Source organism: Anolis carolinensis, chromosome 4 (assembly GCF_035594765.1).
Source record: "Anolis carolinensis isolate JA03-04 chromosome 4, rAnoCar3.1.pri, whole genome shotgun sequence".
NCBI classification, from domain to species: domain Eukaryota; kingdom Metazoa; phylum Chordata; class Lepidosauria; order Squamata; family Dactyloidae; genus Anolis; species Anolis carolinensis.
This window is the reverse complement of record NC_085844.1, coordinates 137,578,822-137,597,773: the sequence shown is the minus strand read 5'-3', so window position 1 is coordinate 137,597,773 and position 18,952 is coordinate 137,578,822. Positions and strand designations below refer to the sequence as shown.

At 37.1% G+C, this 18,952-nt stretch overlaps 1 protein-coding gene across 9 annotated transcripts in view; it reads left to right on the top strand.

The window, feature by feature from the left end:
• fam193a (family with sequence similarity 193 member A) overlaps positions 1 to 18,952 on the top strand; it is a 59,164-nt gene that overhangs the window by 6,789 nt on the left and 33,423 nt on the right. For 2 of the 9 annotated variants that reach the window (XM_062977904.1, XM_008109067.3), the window contains exons 2-3: positions 3,208 to 3,350; positions 11,339 to 11,413. The exons of 1 other annotated variant lie outside the window; for it this stretch is intronic. In XM_062977904.1, the coding sequence (XP_062833974.1) occupies positions 3,285 to 3,350; positions 11,339 to 11,413 (141 nt within the window). In that variant the 5' untranslated portion in view covers positions 3,208 to 3,284. Of the gene's footprint in view, positions 1 to 3,207; positions 3,351 to 11,338; positions 11,414 to 18,606; positions 18,721 to 18,952 lie in introns of those variants that run through there. 6 more of the 9 variants (XM_062977899.1, XM_062977900.1, XM_062977901.1 and 3 more) reach the window with 6 other exon arrangements.

The following is an 18,952-nucleotide window of genomic DNA, read 5'->3' as shown; positions in this document are numbered from 1 at the left end:
TTAGGGATGGCAATCTTCATGTTCTTGAGGACTCTGTCCTATTGTATAATTATTTATTTTAATACTGTATGTCTTTGATTCTAAGATGTCATTGATCCTAAGACACAAACTAATTTACCATCAATAGAAAAAAGGATATAGATATGTCCCTTAATTCTATGATGTACCCCATTTTTAGAGATGTTTATATGTGGAAAAACTTCTAAAAATCGAAGAAATATGGTAACTAATTAAAATGTATATAAGGTAAAGGTAAAGGCTTTCCCCTGACATTAAGTGTAGTCTTGTCTCCGACTCTAGGGGTTGGTGCTCATCTCCATTTCTAAGGTGAAGAGCCGACGTTGTCCGTAGACGCCTCCTAGGTTATGTGGCCAGCATGACTACATGGAGTACCGTTACCTTCCTGCCGAAGTGGTACCCATTGGTCTACTCACATTTGCATATTTTCGAACTGCTAGGTTGGCAGAAGCTGGGTCTAACAGCGGGAGCTCACCCCACTCCCCAGATTCGAGCCGCCGACCTTTCGGTCAGCAAGTTCAGCAGCTCAGCGGTTTAATCTGCTGCGCCACTCGGGGTTCCTCGGTGTATATCCTCCCCAGTATTATGGGCATTCAGGGAAGGTTGGAAGCAAAATCACTGTAAGTAGTTTAAAGTACTGCTTCTTAAACTTTGGGGTCCCAATTGGGGTCCCCTTAGCTCAATGTTGGGGTCACAAAAATTAGGCAACAGTAATAGAATTCTGAATGTCATCAATTTACACAAATCTTATAGCACAATATGCAGCGTTTTTAGTGGACTCTATAGGTTAAACCGTTGAGCTGCTGAACTTGCTGACCAAAAGGTTGGTGGTTTGAATCCAAGGAGCGGAGTGAGCTCCCGCTGTTAGACCCAGCTTCTGCCAACCTAGCAGTTTGAAAATATGCAAATGTGAGTAGATCAATGGGTATCACTTCAGCGGGAAGGTAACGGCACTCCATGTAGTCATGCTGGCCGCATAACCTAGGAGGTGTCTGCAGACAACGCCAGCTCTTTGGCTTAGAAATGGAAATGAACACCAACCTCCAGAGTTGGACATGACTAGACTTAATGTCAGGGGAAAACCTTTACCTTATAGTGGACTCTGTAGGAAATGCTTCAGCTCTACTTCACTAAAAGGAAAATCTGCCTGTTTAACAAGCCTTCCAAATGCTGGTTTATTATCAGTAAATGTTTGGTTTTTATACCTATTTTATTCACCTATACATTTGGGATCATGAAAAAAATAGGGTAGAAAGAAGTCACAAATGGAAAAAGTTTAAGACGCCCTGGTTTAAAGTACCATATAGTCATGAATAAGTCTAGAAATTTTAATAAGCTAAAAATCATGGGTCAGTATTAGTACTGTACCTTAACTCTAATAAAAAGAAAACCATTCCCCTCTCTAAGTGTAATGACAAAAGGCAAGAAATTAGTCCCAGGAGAGCCTAAAAGAAGCACCAACCCTCTCTACTCTCTCCATCATGGCACCATCACTAGCCTTTTTGAATGCTTGTGTGGGAAATGGTGGTTGAGGCCACGGGCATGTGGCCCTGAGACAGCATTAGTACAGTCACCTCTCTGCAGATTGACCTTCAACTTATCAACAGGTCATATCAAAATCTTGAATTTGGCCCTCAAATCTGCTTTCAGCATATACATTAGGTCAACTTATACATTAGTATATATGCTCATTTAAGATGTAAAACAATAAAAATAAAATTTAAACAATAAAATATTGAAGCAAGTCAAATGGTTACAAAATGCATGTGTATTTAAGCCAGAATAAGCATTTTTCTGTTTATTGTACAGATGCACTTAGAAAAGAATGAATTTTGGTAACTTTAGTGTGTACTATGTAACTATGTATTTAATAACTTTTTAATTGATTCACAGTGTATTGTACAATGTTATATATGTGTTTTATTGTAAGCCGCCCTGAGTCCCCTATTGGGTGAGAAGGGCGGGATATAAACATTGTAATAAATAAATAAATGTAAATTTCTTTACATTTTAAAAATTCAATTTAAATTAAAAACATTTTAAAACGATTGTTTTTTAGTAACTCTGCTCTAAGGCAAATGAGAAAAACATGATAGTAGTGAGTGAATGTAATGATGATAGATGCAGGATAGATAAAAGCTGTGGTGAATAGTTTATATTTCCTAGAATTATTCTTGTCCCCCCAAAGACAGAGTACCTGTCACAAATGTTAGTTTTCTTCTAACATATAAAGTATTCAGCAAATGATTATTCTTTGTGTCTGCAGTGCTATGACAGCAGTGCACTTAGATTATTAATTTCATTCTTTGATCTAATCTTATTCAGGAAAGTTCATATTCCTAAAAGAAACGCTTAAATGCTTCCTATTTAGTAGTCATTCTAATGTGCCTTTGTGGCTGTGAGCCAGTTTTACAGTGACTGTGTTATATAACATGTCCATTAGCATTTTCAGATTACATAGTCCCTGGGGAACCTTTCTAGAAATGCTCACATACTGTAAAAGCTGGATAATTATGGATATATTTTGTCCAAGGTTGTTGCTCTATTTTTCATTCTTTAAAATAAGGTCTAGTATTCAATATGCTCTTGACACACCTTTTGGCACTCTTGCTATTTGCGGCATGAAGGATAAAAAGGATTCTTCTTATTTCGATGTTGTGTATCCTGAAATTCAACGATCTTTCTAGTAATTCAGCTATCATCCAGAAATTATGCGTTGATGGAGATGCTTTTAAAAATGTATTCTGCTTTTCCAGGTTTAGCGGTATTTGTCTCTGTAAAAAGTTTCTATTCAGCAACTTCTTGCAGTTTTTCTAGTAGTCATATATATGAAAGCCATATATATCCTCCTTTACTCTTCAGATGTGATTCTTATTAGAATTATTTAACAGATGCTTACAAGGATTTGTAGTGTTTTTTCATAATTCAGTATTGATAGCTAACATGACTGATTGCAGTACAATTCTCCAAGCAAGTACAGACTAGTATGTTTGAATTTTTCCATAGAAAAACAGCATCAAAAATTGTCTAGATTTTCTTCTAATAAAAATGGGCCAATGCACCAGGATTTCTGACTTATTTCTTGGTAAATTCCTGGCACTGCTAGGCATCTTGGATGCTGTACAGTGCTAGCAAATACTTAATATTTTAATGTGTTCCACTTAAGACTATTGCTATCTTAATTTTTAGGCTTGGAATAACCTTGTTCCTATAGTGAAGATACGTGTAGAGCCTTGTCTGAACAGTATCATCAGTTGGAACAGGCGATGGGGCAAGTTGCTGAAGCATGGCTTGAATGCCAGAAAAGAATAGATGATTATGTTGATGAAGAGGTAAGGAGATGATACTGTTTTGTTTCGTTCCTTTTTACCTGTTATGTCTTATCAGGAGATGTAGAGGTTGAAGTAAAGGCAGTGTTTGGGTAAATATATGTCAAAAATAATCTGTTTATTTTGCTTCCTAATATTGTATAACTTGTTGTGTGGCTTCAAGTCATTTGTAACCTACTGAGGCGTGGAAAAACTTTATCAAGGGGTTTTATGGTAAAATTTCTTCAGATGAGTTGTTCCACTGCCTTTCTCTGAGGCTGAGAGAGTGTGACTTCCCAAGGTCACCCAGTCAGTTTCCATGACAGAGCAGGGATTCAACCCTAGTCTCCAAGAGTTCTAGACTAAAACTTAGACCATTACACCACACTGGTTCCCTCTTTCACTTTTTGTGAGAGGTTAGCAGATGAGCAGCCTGTTCCGCTAAAGGGAAGCAGAAGTTAATTCCCAGTGTCTGGAAGAGTTGGCATGCTGCTCCAGTAGTTCCTGCCACTTCATGGCTTGGCAGTGGAAGGTTGCCATGGAATTTTTCAACTGGCTCATGTCAGTTGTGTTTAGAAGGCTTAGAACATGTGGAAAGAAAAGAACATATGTTTGTTTGCTGAGTTTTTGTGCAAATACTCCCATGCTATCAAAATTGCTTAAATGCAGTAAATGGGAAACAACTTGAAGACATACATCAATAACATAAAATATGTATGAGAACTGTATGGCCCTCTAGATGTTATTGAACTGGAGCTCCCAGCATTCTTCAAGCCTAGTTGTGCTGGTTGGGCCTGCTGGAAGATGCAATCTGGTATGTACAGAGCTGGACAATTAGCAGCCTGGTGTTAAAATGTTTCACCTTAAAATTGTATCAGTCTTGGGAAGAGCGCCATCGACATCATCACCTTCTGTGTTGTCTGTTTGTGGCTGCTACCTGGGGTGTTTAATAAGTAAAACTATTCTTAACCTTTAGTGAACATGCTAAAAATGTCACTTTTGAAATATATCAGGCAAATTTTGTGTTTAATTGACATGCTTTACTCTACCAAATTAATACTACAGAATTATCATTTTACCTTTGTTTGCCTACAATCCTGCACTCACATTGCAGTCCTTTTGTGATGCAAATCAGGTAGGGTACTCTCTTCACTTTTGTTTCTAAGAGCCCTTCCATACAGATCCAAGAGACATTGGGATTTTAAATCCCTCTTGGGCTGAAGGCCATACAGCTGGCCTAAACCCCAGGGTTTTGTGGGGCTTCCCCCTCTCTGCCCTCCATTTCGCCCTGCACTTACGAGGCTGAAAAGGCTTGAAGCCTTCCTTCCCACTCCCTTGGAAGAGCCGAAAGAGGGCTTTGGGTAGGGAATGGGAGAATTTCTGCTCCAAGGCCTCCTGTTGGATCTTCCAGGGAGGAGGAAAAGAGACAAAGGCCTGCATCTGATGAAGGCTCTAGTAAGTTGAGAGGGAAATGGGAGCCAGGGAGGGAGTCCAGATTTTTCATGCCTGTAGGGATACACAGGTATGGAAAAATTTATATTTCTCAGGAAGAATCAGATTTAAAGGGCAACTTTTAAACACATGTTTTGTAGCCTTTAACCTGATTCCTCCTGCATTTTAGCTAAATGACATATAGCCACCCTCCATTTTGAACCAGGAGCTCCTGGGATAAAGGTACTGTGTGCATGGGCCCTCAGTTTGAAAGAAAGAGGAAACTCTGTTTCTTCATGGTCTTTCAGACCATACACAATTTGTGCATAATTTGATGTGGACCCTTCTAGACCTAAAACAAGGTTTTGGCAAGTGGTCATGGGCATCAAGTTCTGTGTTCATTACAAGGGAGTGCCTCTCACTGTTCCTGTTGAATTCATTTTCACCCACTGGAGCAAGATGTACTTGAACATCATAGCTTGTTCCAAAGGTGGTGACCCACTTCATAAAAAACAATGAGCAGGAGCAGGTGGGCAGACTTAAAGTGTATCATAACTACAGGTTAATATCTGCAAAGAGCCTATGATGAAGCAACCCAAAATGAAACAAGAGATAGTGCCAGAAGATGAAACTCCCAGAATGGATGGCACTCAACGAGCTGTTGAGTCACAGAAGAGGAGTAATACTGTTGCTCATACCACAACTGGACTCAAGCCAAAAGGAAGTTTATCTGTGATGTGTTGCATGACACATTTTGTAGGAGCTTGGAATGTGAGAAGCATGAATGAGGAGAAACTAAACAAGACCAGGAGCAGATTGTGGCATAGACCATGAACTATCAATGTCAAAAATTAGAATAAAGCTAAAGAAGAACACTAAACTAACCAATATGCTGAAACACAACCCAAACAACATCCTGATAGAATTTAAAGATAACATAAAAATAGATTTACACTATTAAGCCTGATTGACCAGGAGCCAGAAAACATTGTTAGGGAGGAATGTAAAAGCATTGTCTATAGCAGTGGTTCTCACCTGTGGGTCCCCAGGTGTTTTGGCCTACAACTCCCAGAAATCCCAGCCAGTTTACCAATTAGGATTTCTGGGATTTCTGAAGGCTAAAACATCTGGGGACCCACAGGTAGGGGACCACTGGTCTATACCAAAAAAGAAAGAACCCTCAATTCATGACCAATATCACTTTTCAGGCATTCAGGGATAGACAAGAAGCAAACCTAAAAAGAGACAGAAATAGAGTCCACCCTGTGAATGCAACTGTTCAATTACTTGTGCATAGGAAGGAGAACTACTGTAATAATTAAGATAGAGAAAATAGAAGGCAACAACAACAAACATAAAGATCAGAGAAACACCATTTCTGAGAACACATAGGAAGATTTAAACCAAGACTAGGGATCTCTAGAACCAGCAAGGGAACACTGTACCATGTGGAAATAGAAGAACAATGGAAACAGTGCAATACAAACGTTTATAAAAGAGATGAACAGGTGATACATTTGTTCAGGGAAGAATCATATAAAGAACCTCTAATTTTCGAAAATAAACTGGAAGCTGAACTCAGAGCACTTGAGAAATAAATCATCAAGAAAAGATGGCATAACAATAGAACTGCTTCAGTCAGTAGAGTTCTAACTAAAATTTGTCAGCAAATATTGAAAACAAAACAATGACCCATAGATTGGAGAAACTCAATATACATTCCAATCCCCAAGAAGGGAGATACTAGGAATTGCAGTATCCACAAGGCCATTGCATTAATGTCTGATTACAGCAAATGATTTCATCTACAACAAATACTTTTTGACTATATTTGGAGCAAGAAATGCCCGATATCCAAGCTGGGTTAAGGAAAGGAAGAGGGATTAGGGATCATATTACAAATATATGTTGGATAATGAAACATACCAAAGAATCATAAAATTAAAACCAGCCTATGCTTTATAGATTACAGCAAAGCCTTTGGATATATTGACCATGAAAAACCAAGGGATTGCTTTGCACAGCATTTTTTGTCATGATGCATAATATGTACTCAGGACAAGGGGCTGTTTTTAGAACAAAATGACAAATTGAATGGTTTCTGATTAGCAAAAGGGGTCAGGCAGTATTGCATTGTATACCTCTGCCAGTTAAACTTCTATGCTGAACATATCATAGGTAAAACAGGATTAGGGAGATGTGAAAATTGGAGGAAGGAACAACAGCAATTTAAAATGATACTTTAATGACCATAGATGATTTACAAAACTTTAACAACATTGAAATAGTTCTAGATTTTTTTAATACTGGTCATTAATCAGAATGGAGACTGCAGTTAAGAATTAGAAGACTAGGACATGGAGGCGTAGCAGCTATGAAGGCCCTGAAATGTAAAAATTGAATGCTGACATCAAGATTGTTCATGCCACCATACTTCTCATTTCTGTATATGGTTGTGAAAGCTGGACAGTGAAAAAGCTCATAGGATCAACCTAGAACAAATCAAGTTTGAACTCTCCCAGAAACCAAATTGAGACTTATTTTAGACATATCATGAGAAGCATACCCCACCAGAAAAAATGTAACATTAAGCAGAAGGCAATAGGAAAAGTGAAAGATCATGAATGATCACAGTTCATATGAATATAGACACACTGAAAGAAACCACAGTCCAGAGTTCGTTGATGACACGTTGATTTAGTGGTCTTTTATTCATAGGATTAACATAGGTCAAGACTTGACAGTAATATTCTTAGATGTTTTCATTATAGCAGCCCTGTTAGTTTGGGGGGGGGGGGCTGCAATTTGTAAATCGGGACTAGTGTTTCTAGCTCTGTAATTATCATAGTGAGTAGCTAACTATTTGAATAGTGGAGGGAGTTATTGGAATGTAGTGTGATGGCGTCTGGTAATTAGAAAGCAATTGTGATAAATCCTCATAAGGATAAGGTGTTAACTAGTATTATAATATGTGCAGTATGGCAGAAAATGATTGTTTCTGTTCACTCCACTGTTTATGGATTGTATATCTCAAATCTGCTGTTAATCTTTCCAACATTTCCTTGACTTTTTTGTTCAAAGATTGCTATTCAAATGTCCAGAATGAAATGTCAAAGAAGATTTAAGTGTTCTGTAACAGATTTTTGCTTCTTCCCATTCTTAATGTCTGATTTGCATCAATTTAATCTCTGGAGCAGAGACTGACCTGTTTGCTCAGGGTAGAAGAGCATGGGCATTGTTGAAAGGATGACTTATGTCACATTAGACTTGAACAAGTGAAGGTGGGCCCGGGCTGTGGCGCAGGCTGTTGAGCAACCAGCTGCAGCCAGCTGCAACAAATCACTCTGACCAAGAGGTCATGAGTTCGAGGCCAGCTCGGAGCATCGCGTTTGTCTTTGTCTTTGTTCTATGTTAAGGCATTGAATGTTTGCCTTATATGTATAATGTGATCCGCCCTGAGTCCCCTTCGGGGTGAGAAGGGCGGAATATAAATAATGCAAATAAATAAATAAATAAATAAATAAATAAATAAGGTATATCTAACTATTGTAGGTCATGTGATTGGGCCCTTTGATGACATTTCCCAAATAGATGTGTGGACAGAGTTGACATCTGTGTTGTGTGCCCTTCCATAGATAAGTAACCATTTGTGAGATTTTCTGTGGGCAAATAAAGACCTGCCATCAAGAGCCTTGAAGAAAGCAGTGTTATTGTCTTAAATAGGTTGTAGTTCATTGTGGTTTGTTGATGTTACATCTGAATGTCTTGGTTAACTCTTGTTAGATTCTGCCATTTTCCTTCTTCAGTCTGTTCTGTAATAGATTATCCTGGGTACAAATCTTTTCTCTTGATTTACTGTTTACTTCCTATAGTGGGTTCTGTAGCTTGCTGTAATTCAGTGGTTCCCATCTTTTTTGACCAAGGACCACTTGATCAGGGACCACTTTGACCAGGGACCATTCTCCAACATTAGTACCCAAAAGGGTTACAAATAAGTTTTTGGTCAACTTTAGTATGTGTATTTGTCAGCGGATTTGCGATATTGTGTGGTGCTTAGACATCTGTGCAGGGCAAGAACTCATTTCCAACATAGCCTTGGTTTAGACTTGCTTCCTAGAGAACAAAGCTTTTGCAGGGTGTACTACTTCAATGTTGTACCCCCATAGCTATTCTCTCTCATTTCCTATGTCTGTTTTAGCTGCTGACACAGTAAAAAGGATCAGGACATAGAGTTGAGATATCAAGTGAGGTGTACAGATAAATAGATGATGATGATAATGATGCTGCTGCTGCTGCTGATGATGATGATTAATGTATTACTCATCACTACTTGCCTCTCAAAGTACAGCATGGTTAAAACAAAAATGACAGGAAAAAAAATCCAGCCTCCTTTTCCTTCTGTGTGGTCTCTGAGTATATTAGATGGGACATGAAAATCCCATCTTGGGAGAAAGGTGTGATATAAATTCAATAAATGAATAAATAAACCCATTAGCAAGCTAATTTACTGGAGGCAGGTCAGTGTTATATCAGTTAAAACACAACATCCAAAGGCTTTGACCACCATAATCCAAATACTAGTGTTGAACAAACATAGACAGTTGAGATCATATAGTCATCCAGCAAAGCTGTTCTGGTCAATTAATCCCTTTCAGGAATGATGTACTTTTTGGTGAAAGCGCTTCAGGTCTGAAGTGTTTTCAGAGAGGCTAATGGTGACAATACAGTGTTTCCTCACTACTTCGTGGTTTGCTTTTTGCGGATTCGCTGTTTTGAGAAAATAATAGTATAAATCATAAAATAAGATTATAAATCCCTCTTTCTACTTCCTTCCTAAGGAGAAACCTAAGGAAGGGAGGAAGGAGAAGCCAAAGGGAGAGAAAAGGAAGTGCTACTTGCCAGTGAGATTGTAAAAACACAAATATAGCATCCCTACTTCGTAGATTTTAACTTTTTGCTGGTGGTCCTGGAACATAACCCCCGCGATAAGTGAGGGAACACAGTAATCAAATTAAAATTGCAGTTCAGCAGATTGAAACAATTTAAAAGACAATAAGAAAAGTAAATGTTAACATCACTAAATATTCCAGGCTAAAGTAGAAAAAAAGAGCACATGTTTAATTTCTTCTTAGGTATCAACAAAAAAATCCCTGTCTTGAAATAAACTGAATGTTATCTGTGAAATAACAGGGGCAAACCAAGAATGGGCAACTTGGAAGTCCCTAAACAGACTCAGAAGAGGAGTGGGCAGATCAAAAGACAACTTGGCAAGGTGGTACTACCTGGAGGAATCCTCCACCTTGTGTGACTGTGGAGCAGAACAAACAACTCCGCATATGTATGCTTGCCCACAATGTCCTGCCTCATGTACGGAGGAGGACTTGTTTAAAGCTAGGGACAATGCGGTCGCTGTTGCCCGCTTTTGGTCTAAAACTATTTAGCTGCTTGTGATTTCCTTTATTTCATCACTTTTCAATTTATTTATTATGCAATGCTTTTGACATGAAATAAATAAATAATCTGTGAAATGAAGAATAGCCAAGCACTGCTAAATAAGGGGCAAATGAACTGTGTGGAAAGTGTAAGTGCATCATCTCCACAACTCTAAGAGACATCAAAACCTCCAGATCTCACTTTTTTCAAAAAATATCATTGCTTTTTGCCTCCAAATGCCTCTAATGCACCCTAAATGCACTGTTTGTATTTTTCTCCCTTTGCTACTCCCTTAGACTAAAACAAGACAAAAAATTAAATAGGAAGTGATTATTATTTCTGAGTGGGTGGGAATCCCATTCCTGATTCTGAAGATTTTTAAAAATCAGGCTGCTGCCCAAAGGGGGAAGCTTGTGGCCATCCAGAAGTTGTAGAACTATAATTCCAAACAACAATTTTGGAAAGCTTTAAACTATCCACTCCTGCCTTGGGCCCCTTCTACGCAGCTGTATAAAATCCCACATTATCTGCTTTGAACTGGGTTATATGGCAGTGTGGACTCAGATAACTCAGTTCAAAGCAGATATTGTGGATTATCTGACTTCATATTCTGGATTATATGGCTGTGTGGAAGGGCCTCTAGCCATGGCCTGAAAAGTCTGGAATAGGATAAATAGAGTTAGCTAAATATAGGACCAATGATACATTTTGTAGACCAAAATTCAGTGTCTGTGATTGTTTGGCTTGAGTGCCTGTTTATGATAGTAAGAGTTCAGTTACATATTTTCCTTGTTGTGCTGCTTTTGGGCTCAATCTGTACACTTCAGTACAAAACAGACTAATATTCATTTATTGGATTATTCATACAGGTATTTCTATTTTATTGGAATTGCTGTCAGTTTTATCTATAGTAGCTGTGTATTTCTATTTCTTTTGCATAAAATATACATAGCTTACGATTCAAAGTTTTAGTATTGTGTGAATAGCCTTCTGCATCAGAAAAAGGGAGAAGTCAGTTTAACTGCATGCAATTCAATAAATCATTCATCCTTTCAAATGCTATAACTATACCTTACATTTATTTTGAGAATAGTGGGATACATATTAGAGAGCATTTAATATGTGAACTTGGCTTAATTTTGTTCCAGGTGGCAATGAGAACAAAGCAGCGCTTTCTGAAGGAAGACTGGGAAGTTTTTAAACAGAGACATTTCATAGATCAGGTAAACTATGTACTCACATATCACAAGCAGCTATGCTCTTTACATATTTAATCAAAAGAAAGACCCCATGTTTAGTAGGACCTGTATCCAGGCAGATATGCACATAACTGCCTTAACTGTATATGAAGAAGTAGAATATAGTGTGTTGTTTGTAGTTTTAAACTGTGGTGTTGTTTGGTAGGAATCTTTTTATTTCAATGTCCTTGCATGTGTTGTATGAATGGCTTTATTTTATATTATTTGAAATCAAGTGTATATATGTTTGTAGCCATATAAATAAATAAGATTGCAGATTAAAGCCTACAACAATGTTAAAGAACTAGCTAAAAGATTATCAGCTCTGCATTTTCATTCTGGGTGCAGCGGAAGGGAAGTCTCCTCAGTCACAGTCAACATAGGGATGTAATCAACAAATCTATTAGTTGGACAGTAAATAACATGTCCTTTAAAGGTGGACTGGTGGAAGAGGGAGAAGTCACTTCTTTAGTAGTCTACCCACATGTCTGCAAGCACATTTCCTGCATGGAATTTCTGCAGGAAAATGCCAATGTCTATCATTGGCTGCTTTAAAAAAAATTAAGCAGCACATTCATTGCGATCCAGTGATGTACATTGAGATTATTTTCATTTGTATGTTTCTTTGAGGTATAAATGTATTACAGTATTCCACCAGTAAGGCAATCAGAACCTGAAGACTTTATTTGCTTAATGTTTCTGATTTCCTCTTTTAAGTTCCTATACATCTGAGGTTCTTAACCAGGGGTCTGTGGAAAGATTTCAGGGAGTCCATGAGCATGAATTTTTTTAAAAAACACTTGTTATCTTTATGTTTGTAAAAAATGACAGTTTGAACGGATGTCGCACAAATTATCAAGTACTGAAAGTGGGAAAGTTGTAAAACATAATTTTGAAAAATCCTAAAATTTTAAAGACTTGGCAATTCTGAGTGTCATAAAGGGATCAATAGAACAAAAATTATGAAGTAATCTTACTGTACACCAACAGGTTGATTTAAATGAGTTACATCCTTTGACAAATACTTCATAATTTTCAGCATATCTCTATTTAGCAATAAAATAACTTTCCTATGAGTTAATGCTGGAAAAAATGGATGAGATCAGTGGAACTTGAAGCCAGATCTTTTATACCTGCTACTTGGAATTCTCTTTAATTTTTGGTGCTGCAAACCTGAGATTTTCCACACAAAGCTTGAACTTTACTAAGTTATTGAGCTTTCCCACATAAAGAACAGAAACTAATAATGTATATCTGACTGATCATGAGAGCTTGGTGGAAAGAATAAAGGAAGTACAGATTACATGGAGGGGCAAAATGGAAAAACCAGGGCAGAAAGAAACAATAGGTAAAGTTCATGGATACATTTAGGATGATTATGCTACAGCAGTGGGAGTGATAAATTAGTTTTTAGAACTGAGATAATATTTTGGAAGGCCTAAGAGAAGAATCTCAAGGAAGGAGATTATAAAAGTCTTTACAGTGACATGTATCTGGGTGAACTTTTGTGATGTGTTCCAGAAAGAAGTGACAGGATTCGGGAACAATAAAAGAGAGGAGCAAAGGAGTGGGAAGTATCAAAGATAAAACAAAGGATCAATTTGCTGTAAACAGATTGAAAGATTAAAGGGAGTAAGAGACAGAAATATAAGCAATCTGAGATTAGAAATATATTTGAAAAGATCAAACCATGCGCTATATGAGTAAATTGGAAGTTACTAAGAGGTAACAACTACAACCAATATGAATACATTGACAAGTTGTAATGTGCAACAGAGATGAATTGCATCATAAGAAGCTGTCACACTAGCCTCTCTCCCATTCATAAGTTGAGTTTGAAAAGACATGATTTGGTTCCAGGACTCCCCCCTCCCCCCCCCGAAATCCATAGATGCTCATGTCCTGTTATATACAGTGACATAGTAAAATTGTGTCACTTATATAAAATGGCAAAATCAAGGTTTGCTTTTTGGATTTTTAAAAATATTTTAAAATATTGAGGTATGCTGCCACTGATTTTTGTGTATTCCTGTTATCTATTTAAGGTCTGTTTATCATCTAAAGACTGTACATATTGATCTCACATTGGCATGTTTTCGAACTGCTAGGTTGGCAGAAGCTGGAGCTAACAGCGGGCGCTCACTCCGCTCCCGGGATTTGAACCTGGGACCTTTCGGTCTGCAAGTTCAGCAGCTTAGTGCTTTAACACACTTCGCCACCGGGGTTCCTATACTTTGTTAATTTTTTATTCCAAAATGTAATCTACTTTGTGGATAGCCCTCGTAGTAAGGTTAAAAGACTGACTTTCAACAAAGCCCTTGGCTCATAAAAATATCAGTATAGAAATGTGCTTGGCCTGGCTGTTGTTGTTGTTGTTGTTGTTGTTGTTGTTGTTGTTTTAAAAGTTACTCTTGATGCTGTTGAACTGTAGCATATTGTACCCTAAAGAACTCAAACCTCTATTTGAAGTTATTTTATCGTTTCTTTTCAAAAATCCATGAAGAAGATACTGTTAGCTAGTATGAAAATCAATTCACTGTGGGCCAGGTTGGGAAAAGTGTGGCCACCTAGAAATTGTTTAGAGCAGGCTTAGCTTGAGTAGTGGCTTATAGTATTGGACGTTTCAGTTTAACAGTATCTGGATGACCACACTGTAGAACAAGCCTGACATGCTAGATTACTGATGCTGTTGGAGTGTACTTCTTAGCAGATTATTTTTATTATTGTACTGCTTAGCAGCTTTTGTCAGTGCAGTCCTTAGCAGCTTTGGTTGTGTAAAATACCCAAGGGAATGAGATGTCCATGTACAAGGAAAGATACACTAGTCAATCAAGCTAAGGCATTGTAAGATTCTGGATATCACAAATTTTCAAACTGACAGTTAAAACTCAGCAATATGCCTGAAAAGTTATAGCTCTCTTGGAATATTGTTTGCTTCCTTTATTAAAGCAGCTAAGTGGAAAGATGTATTTCTAATAGGACACCAGGTCATACAATACTCAGTAGGTTTATCTTAAATACACCGTCTTTCTGAGCTTTTCATCCTAAGTATATTGGATCAGGATTATGGACTAAACTGCTGCTCAAACTGCTTCCTTCATTTATCATTCATCTGTTTACCAAGTGAGTTCATATGGAGATCAGGTGCCATTATTATTTCTGTGGCAATAAAATCTCTATTTACTGGCCCCTCTACTTCATTGATCATTTGGCCTCAGTGAGGTGTTCATGCTTATCTGTGCATCTATGTTGATGTTTAATCAAGAAAATTGAATAATAACTTGCAGATACCATGACCAAGAAGGAGTCCTAAATACCCGAGAGTTAGATATCAGCTGATGACTAAAATTCTGTTTAGATACGACCTTGGATCTATTGCACCTAATCACTAGATTGTACCAATGACAGGATTTTTTTTTCTAATTCCAAGCGGTGGCATGTATTTAATCCTAAATCTTACAGCAAGTGTTATTGAAAGCTTTAAGAATAAAAACATTGCTTTATATTGCACTTCTATACATTAGACTAGAGTTTATCTGTGATGTTGACAATAGTCACACAAACATATTTAATGTGTTGTACTGGTCTGCTCGGGCCATGGAATAGAACTAGAGTACCTGGGAAGCTTAGGGCGACCATAACTTGTAAGCCCTCATAACAGGTGGGGTGATGTGAATGTACTTATCTGCTGCATCCCTTCACCTGTGTGCATGATTCACTGTTATTTTCAATAAGATTGTCTTTTACAAGAATGACTAATTCTAGCTTAGGCTATTTGCTAACTTTAATAATCCCTGAGTGGATTAAGGCACTTCCTTCTACCTTCCCTCACCCTGAAATAATTGGTCCTCATGCTTTCCTGGATAGAAACTCATCACAGCCATTGGAAGATATTGCTAGTTTAAAAACACATTTCTAATCTGTTTTAGAAAGCAAGAAATTGAGCTCTTATGTGGACATGTTTGTTATATCTGGTGAATTTTTACCTTGTCTTTCTCCTAGGTTGGGGACCAGGAGGTATTAATCTCATAAAGCTTGTACAGCTTGGGTTTTAGCAACCCAATCAACATTTCCTTTTTCATATTGTATGATTAATGTGTCCTTTTTTGTATAAATAAGTACTCTTAGGCCACATTTGTTCACTGTAGGGTCAGAAATTACTTGAAAGCACATAACTACAACAAAATTGCATAGTGCCTGGATTCTTCATATTGATTACAGGGAAGATTCTTATAACGTAAGTGGTCAAAACAAATTTACTTGACCATGCTATAGTTTGGCTGTGTTATTATCATTGTCAGGATTTCTTATTTCCACACCACTGTTATTAACTTCCCTAGATTCAGTCTCTATTCTAAGAAGAATATCTTCAAGTGAACGTTGATTTTCACCTAGTCTGAATTGACTTTAAAGGGAGGTTGGAAACATTGATAGCAAATGGTCTAGTAGCTATGTCAGCAGCTACTAGACATTATTGCTGTATATCAAAGGCAATACTCTATGGCATGCAAGTCCTCGCTGTAGACTTGCCAGAATGTTGCAAGTGGATGCTTATGGAAACAGGAAATTGCAGCAGATAAATGTGATCTAGTACTTTTTTATGTGAATAGTTCAGTTACTTCATTGGGATGATGGTGAAAGGAAAATGACTAGATTTTTCATGAATATCTTAGTCCAAAATCCACATATGATGTACCAGAAATTCAAGAACTTCACGGAGAATGTGAATGTCTCTTGGTCTTTTTAAATGCTGCAGACAGTAACCCTTGCTCTTAGCCCTTTTGTGTATTTATAGTTAGCTTGACTTCAACAGAAAATGTACAGGAAAGACCCTCAAAAGTCTAAGGGTGGAAGTTGTGTGGCTCTCCAGTTGTTGAATTGAAACTACCTGAATTTTTCACCATTGGCTATACAGCATTCAAAATACTAGACATGAGTGACTACTATATTAGACAATGTAAAAGCTTAATTTCTATAGATTAATAGTTGTTTTTTTTTAAAAAAAGCATTTCTCTTGCACTTTGGTTTTTTAAAAATTAAAAATATTTTCACTAAAATCATAGAGCAATAGGCGATTGTAAATTAAGTCTTCACCTCTCAACAGTTCTAAGGGAAAGTATTAACTCTCTAGAATAAAATTCCTATCAGTGAGTTTGCAGATGTGTTTATTCTGCTTTCTCCATGAACGTTCTGTATCAAAAAAGTAACACGGAGATAATGTTGCATGTAATTGAAAACTTCAGATGTGGTCTATTGCCTGTTATCACAGTTGCATTTATTACCATATGTTGGACAGATTGTTTTCTTACTCTAGAATTTCTGTTCTTTGAGGTCATATTCATAATTTTAAATTACATGGATGGCAAGAAAGCCTTTGTGATTTTTATGAGGTAGAAGAATCATAGCTCACAATTACAAGAGAATTAGGAATTATGTGCTAAAATGACAAGACCAACTGGTTATTGAGAACAGTTACTTTATTATATTATATGGAAATGCGACTTCTAGGAACACATTTGTGCCTTTAAAGATTTTTCACAATCTCCAAGTATTTTTTTATTTAATAGGTGCAATTATTTGACATTTTGTACATCACATGCATATTGCAATTTGTTCATATGCTTTGTAAATTAATGTAGTAGTCTTTTCCTGTGTGTGGGGGAGAGGGGGTAGAATTTAGGTTGCGAATCATATAAGAAACTTGAATAATATAAGAAATCACTTATGGAAGTTATCATTCAGTAGTATTTTGGTAAAGATATGTAGTATTTGATAACCTACATTGCAGATCATCCATGTCCCATTTTTGTCTTGTTACAGTGCATCAATAGATGGCAAAATAGTTCTACCTAATACAGCATCAAATACTGTAATTTAGCTGTTACAATATAAACTACCGCCATTGGAGGAGTCTTACTCATATAACTGTCTAAGTGGCATAACTGAACTGACTTTTCACATGTGTAGGATATTTAAAAAGCTAATTAAGCTTTGCCAGGATTTTTTCCCCCCAGAGGCTCATCGTACAAAATTATCCACATTAGGTTTCACTGGAAAATATTTTAGGGAATTTTCCCCTTCTTCGTGCATCTTGAAATGAAATTATACATCTTCTGTTGAATGACAGGTTATTTTTTTAGACATTTCTTTTTGTTCCAGTTCTCTTCTGCCTTTTCATTTTTTCTCCAAAAAGATCCTTTTTGTACCTTTGCTTCAGACCTTTGCTTGTAATGCTATTGTGGCTGCATTATAAATAGTACTTGAAAAAGTGAAATACCTGTAGCTCTTTTTGTAAAGAAGTGAAACTGCAACAAAGCATTGTATAGCTGAGTTCATTCATAGTTCCATCCATTTCCTCCACTGGTGATTCATCTCCACAGTCACTCACCAGTCCACAGGCAGTGAGCGCACAGACTCCACATTAAGGTTTCTTGCATTTGGGCTACAGCCAACCTGATGAGACCCCATTTTTGCAGGAGGTTGTTATTTTTGCTATTTTGTATGAATACACCCAACTGAAGATTAGTATTGTATACAATATTCTTTTACTTAATATTGAGCGCTTCCTGACAATGTACTTCACTGTTTAGGGAGGAAGATTGATTGCAGCCCTTGCAGGCTCCCTGGAGTTGATATTAGAAAGTGTGTCCTTGTGCATGCTACCATTAGACATATTGAGATTTTTTTTTTTTAGCTTCTACCCTCGTTTCCTTTAAGTTCTTAGAAATAGAAAGCTGTCTTTGGTGAGAGAGAAAAAAAGCCCTGGTTGATTAAGTATAAATATGGTCAGTTCCTTATTACGTAGCCTAAGGCAATCAGTGCCTTATCCATGATATAAGCCTACGTACGATATCAGCAGTGGTTGTACCAGAGTCAGATCAAAAAGGGCCATCAGCCATTTCTTTCAATAACATGTTATCACAATATAAAGGTGAAGTTACATAATTCGCCTTTGATCTGAATTTGATTCTTCCATTTTCAGCAAGTTACCACTAAAAATACCATTCATTTTGCACAAATATTTTGATTGAATGCAATAGTAAATTTGCAAAACTCAGTAGTCAATAGATATATATGTCAAATTCTACAATGCTCCTAAAACCTCACGAGAGAAATGTAAGGAATTTTTGTTTATGATACAGGACTTCACTGTATCTCCAACTGAACACCTTCTTCAGTTGCCTTGCAGAACTCTTCATATCCTACAAGAATCTCCTGCAGCACTGAAGAATGTTCACTCAGTACATTTGATGTATCAAGAAAAGCTGCCAGTTCTCTGAAGACCACATCAGGTATGGGGTCTTTGCTCTTAAAGTATTTTTTAAAATACAGCATTTCAGAATGGTAGCCTATGAAACAGATTGGTTGACATTCAACCTTCGTATTCACTTTTTTCAGTATATCTGAAGTCCCAGGTTTTGTGGATACATAGAATCTGCTAGCTTACTGAAGATAGTTCCCCAAATCTTTGAAGTAAACCAATATTAAATTTGCTACATTAGGTGATGAGAATGTCAAAGGATA